The sequence below is a fragment of the Colletotrichum fioriniae genome (assembly GCF_027942845.1).
Source record: "Colletotrichum fioriniae strain IMI 355084 chromosome Unknown scaffold_11, whole genome shotgun sequence".
Lineage (NCBI taxonomy): Eukaryota > Fungi > Ascomycota > Sordariomycetes > Glomerellales > Glomerellaceae > Colletotrichum > Colletotrichum fioriniae.
Window position 1 is genome coordinate 608,580 of NW_027076847.1, and position 21,712 is coordinate 630,291.

The following is a 21,712-nucleotide window of genomic DNA, read 5'->3' on the forward strand; positions in this document are numbered from 1 at the left end:
GCGTCGCTTTGATCCGGTCCAGCTGAAAGTCAAACACAACCAGGACGCATGGGGTGGTATCATCTAGACTAGCTTGGCCGTGAACCATGTCGGCTAAGGAACAGCGGACCAACACTCCAGTCTCGCGCGGGGTATAAATGCCGTCTGAGTTGAATCGAAACTGACATTGGGCCTCACTAACCGCACACAAGCCGAAGTCGATCACCGTACCATCGTCTGAAAAGTCTTCTGATTCGATATCTGACATCTTGACCGCTGCGTAGGTATCCGAGAGATGACAGGAATTGTACGAGGGACGAGTGATTGGTTGGTTTGTAACGAGGCAATGTTGCTTGATGTAGACATAGATAGACCTGTGACTGGGAGGGGAAGTGACTCTTTTATGGACGAAAACAAGGCACTTGTTGGTAGGACGGCGACACGACCAACACAATGTGGCTGTGAAATTGTGAACTGTGCCACCAAAACTGCGCGAGGTTATTTCTGGACGACTACTGCTATTACTGGACCTGAAAGCTTGTTTACAAACTACGAGTATTCTAGCGTGTCTGGACGAGAATGTACACTGTTGACGCTGAACAGCAGCAGGTTGGAGCAGCAAGTTGAGAGTCAAACATGCAGAGATGGGTGCAGTATTGGCTTGGCTGCATATGCAGGGGAAGCTTCCAACCAACCTGCTCGGTCTTTCCAACCAGACTCGGATGATCGGATGATGCCGCAATATGTCGAATAGGTAGCTAAATGACAACTATGACGACGAGGAGAGAATGGCCAAGTTGGCATTCAACCACCTTGTAAAGACATGGACATGGACCGTGGTCTCGGCGTCTCGTTGTTCTCGCGTCTCGGCAGTGCCTAAACGCAGAAGCAAATCACTCCGAGCAAATCTCCTTTTCTCCGTCTGAACATCGACCTGGGAGCGTAACTAATGGCAATCGCCACAAGCCATTAAGTTGATGTGCAGACCAGCACGTTATCACTCTGAGTTCTGCGCAATCATTCGGCATAATTGAGCACCGCATTCGAATGACACGAGCCGAAAACTTACCAACAAACCCGTGCAATAATACGCCTCCTTCTTCTGAAAAGGACTTCTTCGATGCCTTCCATCACATATCGGATGAGATAGACACCATAAAAGCGGGCGAACAGCGAGATCCCCAGTCTGAAATGCAACGTGTTCATGAACTTGTTTGCTTCGTCGAGGATCATGCCGACGAGATCAACGAAGATGGCACGATTCCTCACCAGTTCCTTCGCGATGCCAAAAGAGCGGACAACTGCCCTACGGAAGTCCTGAACGCCATCCTCGGGAAATTACCAGAAGCAATTCTGATGAACTTTGGTGGAGCTATGCCTCTGCTAGAGTTCATCAGGAGACGCTCGCAAAGGATGGTTCGTGTCGTCATCGAATTCATGGCACAAGATATGAAGAAGCGCAACTTAGCTTCTTTAGCCACACTGACCTTCAGTTTCGCTGAAACCTGGTTTGAAGAGAACGAGCAGAATCCCGACACCATAGAAGCTGGTCGAGATATTATTCGAGCTGCCTTCAACTTCAACGAGAAGCCCAACGAGTTGCTCCCGGTTGACATAGACCTTCTAGAGATCCTCGTCAACCTTGCGGCCCCAGAGATGCTCGTTAAAATCAACAGTGAATTGAGCCCGCTGGAGCAAGTTCTGCGTTTCGATTTGTGTCTCAGCAACTCCGACCGCCAACTAGCATTGGCGATGCTAATTCTTGACAAATGCCCCGATAGCATCCACGATTTGATGACCAAAGAGGTCAGACTTCAACCTTGGAAAGCAAATAGCTCTTTTCGTCAACCCAAGTACAGCGTTTACAGGTGGCATATTGCCACCAGAGACTCTTGGCATAATCAGCATTCTCAACAAATGAATGCATCTACGCTGACACAAGTGGACCCTTCTGACCGACTAGCTGCCTCTGAGATCGCGAGCGAAAGAGGGCTTGAGAGAACGCAGCCCAAGCCCGGAATGATGTTGAAAGGTCTTGCGACTGCTTCATATACGCGAATATCTTCTTCAAGTCCAAATTTTTATGCTGGTAGACCGGCGAAACCAAGCATGTTAGAACCCAGCCACCCACCCACCCACGATTATGGATCAGCCGTCTGTTCTCGAGGGTGGAGGAAAAGAAGGTCAGGTCTCGCGTCGTCCGCTATTGCGCAATGGAGGTCTCCCAAATCGGAGGAAACCGAAAGAGATACGCTTCACGAAACAAGATGTTGAGGCTGCAGACAAAGCCAGTGATGAGATTTGTAAGGAGCTCGGAGTTCGCTTTCTGCGGTCGACTGTTTTCCACAAAGATGAGACGAGGAACGCCTTCCGGGAGATTGACACCGAAATCCAGCGATTTTTCGGAAATCACGAACAGCGTAAGTTCCAAATTCTGAAAGCAATCCCCTGCATAGAGTTAGTTCAGCTTTCCATAGCTTGGTTCCAATGCCCGCATGGCGTCGTCACACCCCCTTATTTTTCTTCCCCTGATTTGAGTGATGAGGAACTGGAGCCTTGGCCACTATTTGATCGCTTTTGCATGAATGCTAATATTCGAGGACTCAGATTACTATTTTGCAATGGATACGGCTAAGGAATACCGTGATATGACAGAGACCCAGGTGAGGAATTATTTCGGCAAACGGGATCACTATCACACTCTTCGTCATGTCTTTCTTCAGCCGGCTACGATCCTTCTTGAGAATGATCAGAAAACTCCTAATGGCTCATCCCGCTATACTGATCATCTTCAATTCTTCAATTGGTTCAGGGAGTGGGGTGTTCGCAAGATCTTCAAGGTTGTTGTCTATGACGGCGACCACCCTCACCGAGACGAGGAGGTTGAAAAGGCTCTAGCGGGCTTCGTGCACGGGAAAAAGAAGTATGCCTCTTTTGATGTCGAAGTTCTCGACTGGCACAAGGAAGATCTCTGCCCTGAGGTGATACAGACAGCGACGCCGCAGGTTCGCGAACTTCATCTACATTGGAGTGGTCGGAACTCTGTCCTGCGTGGATGGAGCGAGCCTGAGGGACTACCTGCCCTTGAATATCTGCAAAAGGTGTATATCTACTACACAGCACCATCGATCGAGGAAAGTCGCATACGCAAGAACATTGAAAGCTTCACAAGGCGCATGAATAAGCCAAGGCGATGTCCGGCGAAGATGGGACAGACGAATCAGAACTCAACTAGTACTCAGGCGCCAGTACACATGCAGTTGTCCAGGCAGTCAACCCTGGCCCAAGCACATGAACAGTTCGACGACGACTGCAAGAGCCTACCAACCATTCAAACTGTCGATGTGGGCAGAGTAACGCCGACAGGCGTATCTGGGGCCGATCGTGCTGCGGGTTCTGCCTCAGAATTTGTAGAACAGCCCTGGTTCAAGTATGTTGAGGAGTTTATTTCGATTATCCCCACACCGGAAGAACTGCCAGACTATGACTTCAAGAACCCTCACTTGCGTCGAGTAAGGGTTGCACTGATCGGCGACGGAGTTGATCTCTTTAGCAAAAGCATGCGTTGTCTAGAGTCGCGCTTCTTGGAAGGTCGAAGCTTTGACCAAACGCCTGATGGACCGAATCCGGTCTACTCGTCTGTCAGCGGCCATGGAACATTCATGGCAAAAACGATTCTTCGTATTTGCCCATTTGCGGACATGATACCATATCGTCTGAAAACCGTCCGAGACGCCTCCAGCAATCGTCGAGTACCTGATGCAAGCAGCGCAGCTAAGGTAAGCATTATGAGTCTATGTTCCAAAGCCTAATTCGAGCGAAGTTCTGTTGTCAGGCTTTGTGATATCGATGCCATTTTTTGACCAGCGCGTAAACAAGCTACGGATCTGACCAACTTGCGCAGGCTATCAAAGCGGCCATAGAGCAGGATGTCGACATTATTAGTATGTCTTGGACCATCCGTAACGGCAACAATAAGATTCCAGAAGCCACACTCATGGAGCTACGCAATGTCGTGAGCGCATGTGAGGGCACCGGCAGTCAACGCCGTCGGATACCCATCATGTTTTGCGCAGCGAGCGACGATGGAATCCAAGGACGCAGTCAGCACGGTAATAGGGAAGAGTTCCCGCGGGAAATTAACAACGTCAAAGTGCTCTGCATCGGTGTTGCTGATCCTCACGGGCAGGTCTGGCCAGAAGTTACCGACCAGAATGGGCTGAACTACCTGTTTCCAGGCGTAGATATCAAGGATGTTTTTGAAGATGACAGCCGTGATTCCGACACCATATCAGAGGCCCTGGACTCTCAAATCAGCGATCTCGTTACTAGGAATGAACGTACAGGCTCGTCGGTTGCCACAGCTCTTGCAGCTGGCCTCGCAGCGCTTATTATCCACTGCACCAAGCTGGGACACTACTACACCAATGCATAGAAAGGCCCCGAGTCTCGCCGCGAAGAGACCATCACACAGCAGTTTGTCGATCAGATCGCAACTTATGAGGGCATGCAAAATGCTCTTGATAATCTGAGTTCTGGCAGTCGGAGCGGGACAAAGTATGCGAACCCAAGCAAGGATTTCGCGTGTGCGATTCAGGACCTGAGGCAATATGATGTACAAGGTGGAGCAGCGAACAACTTGCCTCAGTCTCTGAAACCTATCGCAACTCTATGTCGAAATCTATGCAGGATATGAAGGCCGAACCAAAGTTGGCTCGAAAAGTGTAGAGTCCAGGTCGTCAGATTTAGCTTACTTGGAAGAACTTCCAGTCCACATATCTCAGTTAACCGCTTCATATTCTCTTTCTATATTCTCGGAACTTCCTGATTTTGTGGGGGAAATCGTTTAGGCGTCCCTGACGGTAAATCTCAGGTTAAGAGTCTCAACTTCTGGGTTCGCTCTAAAACTGAAACCGCTCGCGCCTCCCCATACCGTCACCTCCGTAATTACCTTCCGACCAAATGTCGCCTTGTGCTGGATGAGGAACAAGGCCGGAGCGGCGCCGTGCGTGCTCCCGAGAATGGCTAATCCCGGACGGGAGTCCATTGAGAATGTCACCCTCTGACCCCAGCCTGGCACCCTGCGGTGCCCGGCATCATACAGAGCCTGTGCAATGAGATTAAAGCTGGGGACGTAGGTGATGTGAGACTGGAAGATGAGATTAATGTTGTTGGGACGAACACGCTTTGCTGCGCAGGCATCGAGCCATTGAAAGTAGGCGAGGTCGGAGAGCTGTTCAAGTTCTGGGACGTCGCCGGCGCCGCTTTCGGCTATTTGATACCGGGGGCTGAAGTCTCTGTCAAAGATGATTGCTCCTGAGCGAGGGTTGAAGACGTTTTGGTAAGAGGCTTGCGATGGCTGGAGGAAAAGAGTGAGTTATTAGTCAAAGATCAACGACATTGAAGGCTGAGATTGCTGGCTTCATCGGAGTCGGAACTCAGAACGTACCTCTCCCCATGAGCCATCCCGAAGTGTAAAGTCATTTGCATGCAGGAAAGTAGACAGCCCATTCTCCATTGGGTCTACTGGGTGACTCGGGTCTGCGAAGACATCGTCCATGAGGTTACCAAAACCAGGTGAGGTCTCAAATTGGTCAAAGTCGTCGCCGTCACTGAACTCGTCACCACCGTTGGTGTTGAACGGCGCCCAGTTGATTTCGCGCGTCCATCCCCACTGTTCGACGGCGGCCTGGTTCTGCCACGGACTCGCGACGCTGACCCCGCGGTTATGGCGGGTCGCCTCCGCGTCGCTCAACGGCATGAGCGTACGGAGGTAGACACCCTTTTGGACGCGGCCACTGTAGTCATTAGGAAAGCTGGGAAACTGGCCTACGACTCGCTTGGCGAGAGGTTCGTCATCAGGATAGGGAAGAGTGTCGGGTCTTGCGACTGGTGCGGGGGATGCGCCAACGAGGGCTGCTTGAAGGACTGCCAATGACAATAGGAGGCGGAGGCCGCTTGCCCCGAGGGAGTGTGACGTGCTCGACATTGTGCAATAGAAGCCTTTATAGCTTTAGGAGACACAACGAGCAAGCAGAAAGGAAAGCTTCGAAGGGAAGAAAACAGACGTAAGTCGGATGCCGTTTAGATAATGTAAAGAGACATCGGACTAAACCACATCTTCCGGCGCATCTAGAATGGGTGGGCACATTGCGGAAATGACCATTGGCTTTGAGTTTTACTGGCATTCAGTAATATATGAAGTGCCTCGTTCCTTCAAAGTCAGCTGTAGCCTCATTTTTGGCGTGATCAACTTCAATGTGGGAGTGGCACAACATGGAGTTGCTGGCTCATAATAAGAACAATTAATTTTATCTAGTTCAATTATATCAAGAAACTTACACTAATCAAGGACTCCACTAGTAAAGGAAGCTCGATGAATCGGCGCGGATATCATGGAAGTATTTCAGCTAGCTCTTGCGGACGAGATGAACGCAAAGACCGCCGATATTGCCGAAGGCAGACAGTCATATAATTGTTCAAGTTGCGCAGGCCATAGTCTAATTCTCGTTGTTTTGTTCGCCATGACCAAGAAGCTTCTGGTGGCACTGGCCACCGTGCCGTGCCGTGCGGCGGCCGGCGACGCCGTCTAATTAAACTCAAATGGACAACGACTGAGAACTTCGCGGAGCGGGCAGAATTTATCGCAGTCAACCACTGTTGCCCATATCAACATCGTTATCATCATCTCTTAAGTATACGCACCTCTCGAGATGTCTCATCAGCGACTTGCTAGTGTCATAGCCTCTGTCTCGGCTCAATTTACACATCCACTGAAAACATGTTTGTGAGAGCTCAGCACCTTCTCACAGTATGCCTCCTCTTCTCGGAGGCTGCCCTAGCTGGCATCTTGCCCCGTGGAGGCGACGATTCAGGTGGCCATCCGTGGGCTAATCACGATATGATCACACCTTTCAAACAGGACTCCTCTCCCGGAACAGACGGTCGCCTGGAACGTAGATTCAACCCGTTCCTCGCCGTTACGGGAGGTTGTGATCCGTACCCAGCAGTCGATGCCAGCGGGGCTCTTGGGTAAGCCTCCATGTTGTTCGTCCTATAGAACAAAGTCATATCTAATGGAATGAAACAGAGCAGGTCTAAAGCCTACAGGCGGTGGGAGATCAGGCTGCGGCAACGGCGGCGCTGGCCAAGTCTATGCTCGCCACGGAAGCAGTCACGGCCGTGATGCCATCATTTACAGCTACTATTTCCCCAAGGTTCGGTGGGGCAAAGGAAACGATGAGGGTCACCGCCACTACTGGGCCAGTGTTGTGGTCTGGGTAAATCGATGGGGTTGCAACGCCGAGAAACCCTCCTCATACCGGGTCGTTGGCATCTCATACACAGTCGATCACTTGACATGGGGCACTGCGGCTGTTGGTGACCTCAAATTCAGAACTTCGCCCACGAACCCGATTGTCTCCATCCACGATAATGCCATGGCACCCTTTCAAGATGCAGATATATCCGCGGCCTCGAATCGCACCCTGATCGCGTGGAGCTCGTTACCCGGTCCGGCGAGGCAGGCCCTGACTGATGTCAAATACGAAAAGACCCAAGTTCCGTTTAACGACGCCAATATTCAAGGATCTCTTGATGGGGCTTACCAACAAGCATTCTACAACGGCTTGAAGGACGGACAGGACTGTACCAAAGACATTCCGGACCCTGATGGTCCTGATTTGGCACCCGGCGAGCAAGAGCCTGTCGCAATTCCTCTGCCCCCGGTTGATAATTAGATACATCAATTAAGGCAAATCAAGATTTCCTACGGAAAATATGAACGATTGAGCAATGTATGCAATGAAAGAAGGTGATATGATATCACTGATCTTGGGTGAGCGTACTTAGCAGTGTCTCATTGAATTCAGTCTCGGGTCTACCATTCATCGTGCTCGCAACGCAAATAACGTTCAAGCATTGCTGATATAGGTGTAAGAAGGTTCAGATTTTGATGGATAATAATCAATTCCATCACCTTATGTGTAAAGGTAGGGCTCTTGGCGTGAGTGCGGCCTAGGTGCGATATCAAAACGTTCAGCGTGCCGGCTAACATCGTGACATATCGACGGATCTATCTTTCTTTCCATCAATGGTGGCTATCAGGACTTTTCGCACTTGAACATCAGCCGACTGGAGGTTGGAAATTACTGATCAGCTCCGTCTACCCACAGGCACCGCGGAGTGCCGGATCTCTCTGAACCTGGGTTAGAAAATACCGGGAGTGCAACCAGCATGCCGCTAGAAGCTAATTGGACACATTCCGCATGATTTTGTCATAGCTCAGGTCGGCTTGTTGCTGGATATCTGCAGTGGCCACAGGAACTAAACGATCTCGCCTCGAATACGCGTGTTTCAGGGATTGTGTGCCTCCTAGTATCTTGCGGTTTGCCAGGGCCGATAACATGAGCTATTTGTATCGAAAGTTCATATGTGCAGGAGCCTCCTTGAATTCTACTCTCGACTGAAAATTCTGGTTTCGTTTGCAGTTATGGCAGGAACATCGGATTCGAAAGCTGCTTCTGATGCCCCCAAGAAGATCCAACCAAATACGCAAGAGCCACAAGCGCAGATTCCTGCCTCGAAGCCCTCCACGGAGAACCATGATCCCGAAGCTGTTCATGCAGTGGGCGGAGAAGCTCTCATCATCGATTGGGACGGGCAAGACGACCCTGAACACCCCTTGAATTGGTCAGATGGAAAGAAGGGGCTTAATATCGCTATACTGTCGCTTCTCAGCGTAGTCACGTCAGTAATTCTTAGGCCTCTGGCTTCGAGAAATATCTCTCATGTTTGGTACTGACATTTCCAGGCCTCTGGGCTCTTCGATGTTCGCGCCTGGCATCCCCCTGATCATGAGAGAATTTCACAACGACAGCTCTGTTACTGCAACCTTTCTGCTCTCAATCTACGTTCTTGGATTTGCCTTTGGTCCTTTGCTTGTCGCCCCGATCAGCGAAATTTACGGTCGCAGGTACCTCTATATCTTTGGGAATATACTCTTCATAGGCTTCATAATCGGGACAGCGCTGAGTAATAGTATTGGGATGTTGCTTGCTTTTCGCCTCTTGATGGGTCTATCTGGCGTTGTTCCCCTCACTATTGGAAGTGGAAGCATCGCGGATATGATGCTGCCCGAGAAGCGAGGTAGAGCTGTTTCCGTCTGGGCGCTGGGCCCCTTGTTGGGCCTATGTATTGGGCCGGTCGCCGGCGGTTATCTCATTCGCGCAGCTGGATGGAGGTGGGTGTTTTGGCTTATCAGTATTTTAGTAAGTTCACATCTCTAAGCCTTAGATATATCGTTAAGAGCTTTTAAGACTAACGCTGCTTATTCAGGCAGGGATATTCATACTAGTCTCGATTCTTGGACTACGAGAAACGTACCCCCCTGCCATTCTAGAGCACAAGGCCAGCCGTCGTCGGAAAAAGACTGGGAACTAAGGGATACGAAGCAGGCTCGAATAAAAGACCTCTATGTTAGAAAAATTTCGTCTTGCCGTTATGCGCCCGATTAAGCTCTTGGTAGCTACTCCACTCGTCACTCTTAGCGCCCTCTATATCGCTATCTCCTATGGCATCCTATACCTCCTGGTAGTAACTTTCATTTTTGTCTACGTAGAACACTATGGATTTGACGAGGGTTCGAGTGGCCTGTCTTTCCTTCCCGCCGGCATTGGCATGGTCATTGGCGTGATCGGTTTTGGGTAGTTGACCGATTTGATCGTGAAGCGGACAAAAGCCAGAGGCTTGGAGCATAAGCCCGAAGTTCGACTGAAACCAATCATGACTGTTCCGTGTGCGCTGGCCTTGCCATTCGGCTTGTTTCTCTACGGCTGGACGGCACAGAACGGGATTCATTGGATTGTTCCGATGTTGGGCGTTATGGTAATGTGTATTGGATTGATGGGCATAACAGTAAGTTCGATCTGATCAAGTAATCTGTGTTTACATTCACTGAAAACATGGCAGACATGCATCCAAAACTATCTCATTGATTCTTATCCTCGATATGCCGCCTCGGTGACAGCGGCACTGACCATTTTGAGGTCGCTCCTTGGTGCTCTGTTGCCCTTATCTGGATTAGAAATGTATAACGCTTTGGGGCTGGGTTGGGGGAATAGCTTGTTGGGGTTCATTGCACTAATCCTTGTTCCAATCTTGTTGTCATTCTACATCTTTGGGGAGCGTATACGTGGCAGATTCAGCCCCGAAGTATGAAAATTTTCCTCCTTTGTTCACAATTAGGCTGGTTGGAGATTGTGCGATCCAGAAGTTCAATAATTGAGAGGCAAGTTATAGAGTAAGCAGTCATCGAACAATCTTGATTTTGATCTAATTTGCCATTGTCGTGTCGCGTCAGGTCAACAACTTCTTCAGATAAGCAGCTTTCTCCCCAAGACTTCCGCCTCCTACACCGAGATTTCCGCCTTTAAGCCTCCAGAAGATTAGAAATGAATATTCCCGTTTAGCCCAGGGAATTTTCCATTCTCAATGTCTTGAAACTCTTCCGGCCATGATAGCCAGGGCTGCCACATTGGTCCCAAGTGAGCACTGATGGCATGGAGAAGATGCGGCCCAGCCTCTCCGATCTGCCAAAAGCTCTTACCGAAGTGCAGGAACATGCTGTATCGTGCTAAAACCACCAGCGCCTCCGGGACCTGGCGCTCCAAAAGGCAGATGTAACAATCAGATAGCATGATCGACCATGTGAACATCATCCGTCGTCCGCAATCCACCCTGGTCGGATCTCTTAGGTCATTGAGGCCAGTATCCACCAGTCGGAGTGCCATCTCACATGCTGACCTTTCCTCTTCATCCAAGTTGGATGAGTGAGCTATGAGAGACTGCAGAACCTCATTTGGTTCAATGGTTTTATCGTACATGTCCGCAGCCAATCCCCTGGTCATCAACGGGCCAAATTCAGTATCCAAAAGGGAAGCCCAATCTTGTTGAGCGGCGACAGCTTTGACTCCGCCATGAATCCTGAAACCGTGAGTGAAGCGGTTCAAGAAACTAGGGAAGTCCAGGCCGTCATTACGAAGCACATCGGCCAAGATGTGACGGCCGAGGACAGAGGAAAACAGTAGTCGGGCTACGCATGTCTTCCTGCCTTCTTCATTATGCGTTATGTTGAACCTTTCGATCGCCCTGGTTTGCAACCTGACTGCTTGATCGAGGTAAAGCGCCGACTTCTCGGGCCGGATAATGGAAAGATGGCGTGCAGACATGGCCAGGACCCCCTGCATCAAGAAAGGGGCCTCCTGGGCGATTTTCAGAACCAGCTCGGTCGCAGGTCTCCCAAGGTTGTCATCGAACTCGGGGACATAGACGTCGAAGCTGAAGTGAAGAAGTAGCTCCATGTGAAGCATGTTGACGGCGTCAGGATCTCTGTCTGGCTGGACATCTGATGATGCCTTCTTAGCAGAGTGATGATCCGATCGGGGGGACACATCATGGCCCTTGTTTGATTTGGTCAATTACACGTATTTGTTTTTGCAAATAGGTGTGGCTGACCTACTCTCATGTATGGCTCGTCGGCAAAAGAACAGAGACGGTCGGCCTTGACGCAGTTGAAGCATGTGGGCCGTTGTTCATCACACTGCTCAAAAGCAAAGTATGTCAGTCAATCAGATGCTGCGCACAAAAGAAATCTCAAGAAGGCAAAAGGCCAACGGCAATGCTGGCTAAAGGAATAGCTTACCCGCATATGCCGCCGTTTACACTCCATGCATCCTTTACGGCTTTTCTTGTGTTGACGGCGTAACATTGCGATTGAATATGCTTTTGAAGACTTTCATTTGAGTTTGTTTCTCTTCGATGAATTGCCGGCCACGGGAAAGAATAAGGCTCTCCTTGTCATGATTCGAACATCCCTCTCAAGTTGACGGTGTGAAATGCATTAAGTCCGGTCAGCGGCTGACAACATTGCCGGGCCGTACAAAGCAGGGTCCAAGTATTTAATTAGTTGGCTGAGCGTTCATTGAGGTTGCATCCGTACCCCTGATGACTCGGATTGAATACGCGTATCTCCATAATTCTCCATAATACAAGCATTTACGTGTATCTCGGGCCCTCGCCCCCCTTGCAAACTAGGATCCATCTTTTAAGGGCCGAGATCGAAGTTCTCTAGACTGATGATAGGAGGAGCAACGTATCTTTTGACATAGAAAAGATTGGTCCAATGTCCTCCCAGGCAGCAACATAGGAGTTTTCTTGCCGTATTGGTAGCGTGAGATCATCAGACAGTCGCTACGCCACCACAATGAACGTTGATTCAGACAGAGTGACCGCAGCGGTCAGTAGCTTAAGGGGCTCAATATCCTCTTCGACGGAGAATTCCATACGTACAACCCACCATGATGCTATTTTAGGGCATACGCTGAGTTGAATATCTTAAGGAAAATATCTAGACCGAGAGGATACATGCTACTGAATTTTTCGTGTTTGAGACAGGGCATCTCGTCGGCCAAAATCTTGTATGAAAATAAAAGCCACTGTCCACGACGGATGATTCGAGAAGTTGAAAATCGAACATTTCAGAAGCTTCGACTTTCCTAGGTTAACTCAGAAAAGCTTAGCTTGGAACGCAATCAAAGAACTATCATTCCCTGCCGATACCCGAACCACCATGGCATCGATACATCACCGAAGCGACAGCCAGGTCATGGCATCTCTTTACTTATACGACCCCTCAATGGCTGCCGCTTGCGTCTTCATCGTCCTATTCTCTTCAACTTTTGCCGCTCACGCAATTCTTCTTAACAAGAAACGAACTCGCTTCTTCATTCCATTCATCGTCGGCATTATCTGCGAAATCCTTGGTTATGTTGCGCGTGCCATATCGGCAGCCCAAACCCCGAACTGGCAGGTGATGCCCTACGCACTACAATCCCTCATGCTGCTCATCGCCCCGTCGTTGCTAGCAGCATCTATCTACGGCATGCTAGGTCGCCTCATTATTCTATCAAACAGCCAAGACTACAGCCCGGTCAAGCCGGCGATTCTCACGAAGGTTTTCATCACGAGCGATGTCCTCTCCTTTCTGGTACAGAGCGGAGGTGGGGGTATTCTCACCAATGCCAAGTCGCCGAGCAAGATTCAACTGGGAGAAAACGTGATCATTGTTGGTCTTTTCATTCAGCTCATTGGCTTTGCTCTTTTCATTGCCGTCACAGCAGTCTTCCATTGGCGTATTTCTCAAAAGAGAGGTCAGAGTTTGACACACGCCGCCTCATGGGAGAAGTTTCTTTGGATCTTATACGGCGTCAGTGTACTGGTCTTAATTCGTTCACTTTTCCGCGTCATTGAGTACATCCAAGGCTATAATGGATAGTGAGTCTTGTCACATCTTCTGCTTCCTTTTCCGGTCACTAAATACTCATATCATCAGCTTGCAAACAACCGAGGTGTTCCTCTTCGTCTTTGACGCGGCTCTTCTTTTTCTCGTCACTTTCATCCTAGCTGCGTTCCACCCCAGCAAGGTAATGACCGTGGATGAAGACGGAAACGTCACCTCCACCGAAGGACTACATGAAATGAGAAGTTTGTGCCATCGGGGACCTCCAGCGCTCAAGATTTAAGTGCAAACTGGGCACCCAAGAATACTCACGGGAGGGAGTATGGTGGTCACTGAGCCGAGGCTTCTGAAATACGAAGCCTCTTTGTCTCTGTGTCTCTGCCATCCAGGAAATATACAGAATAAACTCCGTGGAGTTGTCTTCTAGCACAAGTAACTTTTCCTCATTTCATTTTTCTTTTATTTACCAGTCTTCAAGGTTAGATGTCTACGCAATGTCAACACTTTTTGCCGACTTGGAAACCTTCGATTCAGATGATGGCCTTATCTCTTTTTCATTGCAAGGTATCTTGGTTGATCTGAACATGTACGCTTCGTCTTATGAACGTGAACTGCACTGGAAGTTGAGGAAGCAAGAAGTCGGGAGAAGTTTAAATCCCGGCCAAGATCATGAGAGACTATGAAATCTTAAAATTTGGCAGCAAGTCCTGACCTATGAGCCCTAGGCCCCAATTACCACAATCCGTAAATGTCAAAGTTCACCACTCAATGTAAGCTCGAGATCTACTCACGGGCTAGCTGAGTTGGTGCACAGAGCCCATGTCCTTCAGATTTCCTTCAACGCATCAAGTTTTTGTACATTTAATCTTTTCAGATATCGATGTTACAGCACTGTGTAGAGTTTAAGCCCATTACATGTAGCAATACAACATAATGAATATATGCAATTGAGTATCTGTAATACATTGAGTCTCGTTATCGCAAAAATGCAGCACAAGATCAAGCAAACGATCGACGGCAATGTCCGCGGCAAGACTTTAGCAAGCGCTCTAGGACCAACATTATAACAAGGCCTGTATACTGCGATTACAACATTTACGCTTCTTCGAGTGTGCTTTCAAGTCCTAGGAAGCTTGAAGCCTCCATGTCCTCAATTCTGTCGCGTGAAAACATCCAAGTGGCCATATGCCACCCTCACGTCCCTCATCTTCGCGAGATTCTCAACAGGAAATCCAAGAAACGGATTCTGGAACTCCACGGCGTCATCCATGTATATGAACTCTGAGGCAAGACCCTTCACCTGGTTTCCAGCATGCAGATAGTCAAGAACCCGCGAGCAAAGTTAGCTACACGCAAGTTGCTCTCCTCATTGTCCCATGCGGTGGAGGTTTTCCAAACTAAGGGATGCAGAATTAGCGATGTACCTCTAATCAGTTCTTTTTGGACTCACTGATCAACGCCTCGGTATTGTCCAGGCCCCAGGTGTTGCCGATTCCATTTTTCTTGGCTACACATTGCGCTTGCCGGTATTATGTTTAGAACAGGAGTTGGGATCAGACCTTTCGCGGCACTGATGTCCTCAACAGCGGCTTTCCAAGCCATAGAAGCACGGTAGAGTAGGTCTGCATCTGCTTTTATCGTCTTGTGGCCAAATTGGATCCTGTGGCAATGTGATATTAGTACTGAATGAAGTCACGATCCGGATTCGGTTCGAAGGGTTTTCGGAACTGCGAGATCATACCTGAACATTTGGAACGGGCTATCCAACTGAGCATGCCAATCGAGGGGGCATTGGACCACATTCTTAGTCAAGACAGACGGAAGGTCTGGAAACTTCTGGAAGCTCGAGGGTGGTGACTCGGTACCTTCTTTCACCTCGAAGTACGGCAGAAATGCCTTTGGTGGTTGTGTTGTACATCATGGTGATGATGGAACGGGCGCCGACCTCGGGGTTTTGTTTCTTTGCCAAATCAACTGTAGCGTCAATGAACTCTCGGACCACAGACTCGTCAAAAGACCTGAAGAGTGGTGCTAATTTGTAGGTTAGGCAAAGCCTTGATGGAACTTTGTCACAACTCCAAAATTGTTTGCGCCGCCCTTCAATACCCAGAATAAGTCCATGTAGGAAGTCGTGTTGGCAACCACCTGCGTTCCATTGCCGAGTACGACTTCATAGCTCATGATATTATCCATTGCAAATCCATATTTGTTCGTCAGGTAGTGAAAGCCTCCAATCAGCGAAAGCCCAGAGACCCCGATTATCTTCATACGGCCTCCAATGCTGTAGAGACCATCCCTGCCAACCTTGAGTTCTGGGACGGAATGTGCTTGCAACTAGCTATCCAGGAACTTTGAAAATGCCCTCCTGGGAACGAATTCAACCAGCTATACGACTCAAGCCTGAGACGTTTATAATTAAGTTCCGCATTCTAGTGTTCGACGTAGGGCGGCACCCAACCAGGACCGCTGTGCTTCTCCCGGCCAGCGGTAGTCGGGATCTGGGATCCATGACAGCAGCCCAGCGGCGGCGAGAACAGTATGTTTGTCATTGTTGATTCGCGTATCCAATCGGGCGGCCGCGATAGTCTCGCCAAGTGTTTATCACCTTTACCAAACCAACAGGAAATGCATTCTACCGACATACCAACAAAGACATGTATGCTAGCTCATCGTGCCGCATTCGTAAATCGAATACAAAAACGACTTGATTAGCCTCTGAATTATCTTCCCACTTTCCGGCTGCTTCGTTTCTCTCACTATCTATGACGCCCATCTATTAACTCTAGAGGTTCCAATACCAATCCATTGTCTGAGCAAAATAACACATTGTCTTCACGATGCTATCTGTACATGATATAAGTGTTTTTGAACACAGCCATTGGCCATTTTTGGTTTGCCGGATCCTTTTCCTTGCTGGAACACTGATATACTGTGTCAGATGGTATGTGCGATACCAGAGAGTTAAGCGGGAAGAAGAAGCTATCTCAGCTGAATACGGCTGCAAACCGGTTCAGGCGAATCTACCGTATAAGTGGCCTTTCGCGTTAGACCTTCTCAAACGCCAGTATGATGCTTTGCCCAGCGGCCGTTTGCTAGAGTTTCAAACACGATACATGAACATTGCGCCGACTCTGCGGATTGACATTCTTGGAGAAGGCTACACCATTACCGATCCCGTCAACATTGAAGCCATCCTGAGCACCCGTTTCGAGGACTTTGGTTTAGGTTCTCGCAGGATGGGACTTATGCCTTTGCTGGGTGAAGGTATTTTTACGCAAGATGGACCTGCTTGGCGCCACTCTCGAGAGCTGCTGCGTCGCCAATTCTCGCGGATCAGGGACTCCGAGTTGACGGCATTCGGAGAGCATACTGACATGCTTCTTCGTGCCCTCGCGCACGAGTCACAAAAGTCTGCTGTTGTGGATATACAGCCTCATTTCTTTGAGTACACTTTCGGCACCACTACACACCTTCTCTTTGGCGAGCCACATCACAACCTGCCTGAGAAGGAGCGGCTTGCTCTCCGCGACAACTTCGACTACGCGACCTTGATCTCAGCTATAAGACTTCGTCTTGCCGACCTTGCCTGGCTTTACACACCAAAAAGATTTCGAGAGGCTTGCAAGGGTGTTCGGGACTGGGCCACCTTCTTTTCTGATAAAGCACTAGATTTCATGGAGGAACATGGCGAGGAAGCTGCCATGGAGAAATACTCTTTCATAGTAGACCTCTGGCGGGATACGCATGACCGAAACATTGTTCGGGACCAGTTGTTACACGTCCTTATAGCCAGCAGAGATACAACGGCTTGTCTTCTTAACTGGACGTTGTAAGCTAATATCACTTGCATGATTACATCACTTAAGGCTGCCATGCTTACCAACAGTTTCCACCTCACCCGCAACCCAGAGCTGATTGAACGCCTGAAGTGCGAAATGGCCAGCGCAGCGATACCAAAAATTGGCGTTCTCACACGGAAGCATATTCAAGAACTTCCATTTCTAAGGTGCTGCCTAAATGAGAGTATGTCATAGCCAAATCACGGCGCCATACTCTACGAACACAATTGACTAAAGTAACGTCAGCACTTCGTCTATACCCCCAGCTTCCTGTCAACGTCCGCTTTGCGACTCGAACGACCGTCTTACCCCACGGCGGCGGACCCGATGGCAAATCCCCTGTTCTGATTCGGAAAGGTGTTGGCCTCGGATGGTCTACATACCATTTGCACCGGAACGAAGCTATATATGGCCCCGATGCTCTCGATTATCGACCAAGCCGATGGGAAGACAGCGACTTGACCCGAAAGGCCGGGCTTGGCGGCTTCTTGGATTTTCATGGTGGACCACGCGTGTGTCTCGGCAGTAAGTATCCTACCTTGAAGATACGAGCTGTATTAACGCCTCGAGCAGAGGATTACGCAATCATGGAGTCGAGCTACGCAATTGTTAGAATTTTGCAAAGATTTCCAGGCATTCGACTTCCCCCCGGTGTACCTAATGAGCCTGTAGGTATGGAGAGGCAGCATTGGGCATTGTCTTGACCAGCGCGGAGGGAGCTCGAGTCCTCTTGGAGTAGGTATTAACGACAAAATTCGCCGTCTTTGTGTCATTCCTCCAAGACAACCCTTTCAAACAGGCACTCCAACGGCCACGACTAAATGAGAGGCTCAATGTGAGACTGTCTCAGTTATCCAAATCCGAATCTAGATTTGTGCCTCCGTACAAGACCCAATCATCGTGCAGGAGCAACCACAACTGGAGTCGGAATTCCCAACTGTTTCAACGAATTAGAGAGAATGGACTATCTTCAATTCAGGAACATGTTTGAAATAGACAAGTGGGTAACACGATACCTAGCTAGCATGCCGGTCAATACCTCAACATACATGCCAATTCGATTACCTCTTCTCCTATTACTACTGTCTTTCTCATTAGACTGAATTTGTGCACGATCGTTTTCCAAGGCACCTTGACGTATAGTACCTGCCAAATAAATAAGGAGTAAAGGAGAGATCGGTTTTCATAATGATAATAGTCGTATAAACAGTAGAATCAGATACGTAAACGATCCAGTAAGCGGGAGAGAATATTTCCTCCATTTGATAGACGCTTTCGGGTTCTGCGCATCAAATTTCTCCCAGTCGCACAACGTTCCGAAAGAAAATGATGTGGCTTGGTATTCAATTCCAAGAGCCTCATGTTCCCCCTTGACTGCGATCACAAATGCGCCCACTTCAGATAGTCACAAGCTTTAAAAGCCCCAAACTTCTCCCTTCCCTCTTGTATCGTGACTCGTATGTTGATGCTGCGCTTTTCAAACTTTGAGGCCGAATTTTGCAATCATGGGTTTATACCTCTCTAAAGCGCCCTACTCGTATCAAAACTGCGGTGTGGTCACCGACGCAGCCAATGTTATAGACTTTCAGTATGACGATCCGTTGACTAACGGCCCTACGAAGTGCCAGACTACATGCATCGCGATCTCTCGTTCTGCATCTCTCTTACTCGACGGGAAGTGTTACTGCTCCAAGGATGGTATTACCAAGATCGAGTTCGCTGCTGATCCTCCGCCAAACCGAGGACTTTGCACCATTGCATGCAGCGAAGTAGAACGAATACCGAACCAGAATTTCTCTCTTCCTTGTGGTGGATATTACAACGGAGCCCCGGTTTACATTGTCTATGCCACTTCAACAGTGAGGACGGCAACAATTACCAGTAGCACCTCATTTGCTGTATCGCTAACCTCTACGACATCTTTCACATCCTCCCCGATTGTGTCAACAACCTCTCAAGCGTCATCTAACACCACTTCTACGGCTACAAGCTCTCCATCATCCTCTGCAGCAACCTCTTCAACCTTATTTCCCACGTCATTGTCATCCTCGGATTCTTCTTCCTCGACTTTATTTTCAAACCTTTCTACGCCGTCTCCCTCCCCAAGCTCCAGTGATGGCCACAGCATACTCGCTACAACTTTCTCTTCGTCAGGAAGCAGCATCACAACGACCACCGGTAGCCCCATCAGTGCTGACAGTAGCACGACCGAAACTACGACTTCCAGCCTGATGTTGACCCACCCATCCTCGACAACAAGTGGACCGACTTCCACGAGCCCAACTTCAACTGCGAGTCTTACAGCCAGTCCTTCCCCTGGGACAACAACCAATGGTCCGACTAGTAGTGGTACAACACCCACAACTTTGTCGGACACGTCGAGGGACGGGCTCTCCTCATCCACCACAGTTATAACCACAAGCGATCCACCCTTCTCCAATACTACAATTTCCACCACTCGAACCTCCGTTTCCGCTTTGACTAGCAGTGCGGACAGCACGTTATCGTCTAGTGCCACAAGTCTGTCCAGCACCGGCACCATAGTCTCACCCTCGGTGATCGGGGTTCCCTTCTACTTGAAGGTTATTCCGTTAACCAGCTTGCCTCGAACATAGGTTTTTCAAGATTCGTAGGGGAGTTAGGAGGATTTTGATTGTACTCGTGTGGCCCGCCTTCAATCATCTTGGAATCTCATAATGATTGTGAAGTCCAAGCGTAATAATGTTTATCAAAATGGTTGACTGTTAAATGTGGAGTAATGGAACTAGTATCAGTAGTAGCAGGTCTGCAGAGCTCACAATGATATGTCTCCCAGGTGGGTTTGCATAGGGAGCTTCAGTCCCTCCTAAAAGCCCGTTGTTGCTCTGGGCCCTGCGTCGGCCCCGAAGCTCTTCTGCATCCGGATGGCACTTCGGGCGGACGCGTTAGCTATTATAAGGCAGAAGTGAGAAGAGCAGCTTCAGCTTTACAAGGAGTGGGAGATCGTTACGCTTAGCGCGACAAAGAATGGTATTAATGATGTTGTAAGTCAGAATCTAATTAGTCGGATATCGACCGTAAAGGTGTCAAAGTGAAAGCATCTTTAATCCGACAGCCGAGAACCTCTCAAAGACCTGGAAGGATTTTATCTAGACAAGTGGATCCAAAAAGAGTTCACCTCGGTAGGCTACATCTCTTGGTGCTCATGCTGGGATTCGAACTCGGGTACTCGCTAAGCCTGTCGTCGAGTAGGCTGGTTAGCGTGTTGATTGTTGACCTTGGACCACTCCACCACCCAGCCAGTTTGACCTGACCCGTCGACCTTGGAGCTGTACGGGCCCTATTGGGCTGCGTAAGTGGTAGTTAGTAGAGCAAGGTTTCTCCTCAACTCACAAATGGCGCTACGAGGGTTACCCAGTAGGGACGATGTTGTTAGCGATCGCGGCCTTGGTCAACTTGGTTAGGTATGAACTGCCTGATTGAGAATACCTGAGAATATGAACAGGACAGATCGCGAGGACAGATCGCGAGGCTCAATAGACGAATGGGGATATCAAACGTAGCCTCAACTCGAAATTCGGAATGTGAATTTTTGTCCAGGAAATCCGATACTAATTGCTGACGATCCCGCTTAGTCGCCGGCTGACGGGTTTCCAACTTGACGTCGTGACCCGCCCCGGGTGCCGCCGCCCCGGGTGCAGGCTTGGCCGCCGTTACCGACATTGCCGCCGCGCCCGAGGAGAGGATTCCAAAGACGGGGCCGGTGGATCCACTGGCGTCGAGACAAGACTAGAGACCCTTCAAGTCGGTGCTGGTAGGCACAGTGCCCATAATGGTGCTGCCGAGCTTTACTTGCGACAATTGATGCAGTATTTACAGGTGCAATGGCTTTTTCTAAGGGTGCTCAAAATGGGCAATATAATTAGGCCAGTATCCATTCGGCCGATTTCAAAATTGACGGATACGAAATGTTAAACTCTAAGCATCGTTATATACGGGACCCGGGGGAGGCAGGCAACCCCCTTGCATCAGTCCGTCAAAAGTTGCTCTCAGCTCGAGACACCCACCAACCATTTCTGATGAATGCCATGTTCTGTTGGCGGCCAGTGTGCTAGCAGACTGCCACACATCGTAGCAACCCTTTACTGTGGCGGCGTGGCCTTATCTCTGTGTTATGCAAGATGGAGCTCTGCTGAAGTCATCCAGAGCTCGGAGTGTTTCGGTTTAAAGAATGCGTTTCTGATCAGCGGACCCATGTGGGTTCTCACTTTCTCATGAGTCTTGAATTGGCGGTTGCTTCGTATCTCATGGGGGCCAATATTGAGAGGCAATTGTGGATGGTTGTTACTTGTGGTGTCAGCATAAAAGAGCCAGAACCAAAATTGGCCTGTATACGGATACTTTCGAAAAGCAGATGGTCGGGGAATTGTCGCGTGCTGAGTGGCTGAAAACATTTCCCTCGCCCTTGAGACTGTTGTCTTTGGATGTTTTATTGCCAAGGGGCTGTAAAGGAGCTTTGCTTTGTGGATCGGTCGCAGACAAAGAAAAGTCGGCGCTAGTCTGGAGCTGGGAGAGGAGCTGCTTTGACAGGCCACTCAGGCAGGTTCAGCGGAGTCGA

General features: G+C 49.3%; 5 protein-coding genes across 5 annotated transcripts; 4 read left to right on the top strand and 1 right to left on the bottom strand.

The window, feature by feature from the left end:
* Positions 1-1,170: 1,170 nt before the first annotated feature.
* On the top strand, positions 1,171-4,414 carry N0V96_008798 (uncharacterized protein; the record flags this gene model as incomplete). The annotated part of the gene is made up of 3 exons (XM_065758453.1): positions 1,171-1,694; positions 2,792-3,570; positions 3,903-4,414. The coding sequence occupies 3 exons, from the start codon at positions 1,171-1,173 to the stop codon at positions 4,412-4,414; spliced, it is 1,815 nt and encodes a 604-aa protein (XP_065612846.1).
* Positions 4,415-4,825: 411 nt separating this feature from the next.
* On the bottom strand, positions 4,826-5,968 carry N0V96_008799 (uncharacterized protein; the record flags this gene model as incomplete). The annotated part of the gene is made up of 2 exons (XM_053188731.2): positions 4,826-5,338; positions 5,429-5,968. 2 exons carry the CDS (start codon positions 5,966-5,968, stop codon positions 4,826-4,828), a joined length of 1,053 nt encoding a protein of 350 aa, XP_053053497.2.
* Positions 5,969-6,760: 792 nt separating this feature from the next.
* On the top strand, positions 6,761-7,718 carry N0V96_008800 (uncharacterized protein; the record flags this gene model as incomplete). Its single annotated transcript, XM_053188732.1, has 2 exons — positions 6,761-7,011; positions 7,070-7,718. 2 exons carry the CDS (start codon positions 6,761-6,763, stop codon positions 7,716-7,718), a joined length of 900 nt encoding a protein of 299 aa, XP_053053498.1.
* A 4,925-nt stretch (positions 7,719-12,643) lies between these two features.
* Positions 12,644-13,559, top strand: N0V96_008801 (uncharacterized protein; the record flags this gene model as incomplete). The annotated part of the gene is made up of 2 exons (XM_053188733.2): positions 12,644-13,311; positions 13,370-13,559. The coding sequence occupies 2 exons, from the start codon at positions 12,644-12,646 to the stop codon at positions 13,557-13,559; spliced, it is 858 nt and encodes a 285-aa protein (XP_053053499.2).
* Positions 13,560-16,389: 2,830 nt separating this feature from the next.
* Positions 16,390-17,109, top strand: N0V96_008802 (uncharacterized protein; the record flags this gene model as incomplete). Its single annotated transcript, XM_053188734.1, has 1 exon — positions 16,390-17,109. One exon carries the CDS (start codon positions 16,390-16,392, stop codon positions 17,107-17,109), a length of 720 nt encoding a protein of 239 aa, XP_053053500.1.
* Between the last annotated feature and the right edge of the window lie 4,603 nt (positions 17,110-21,712).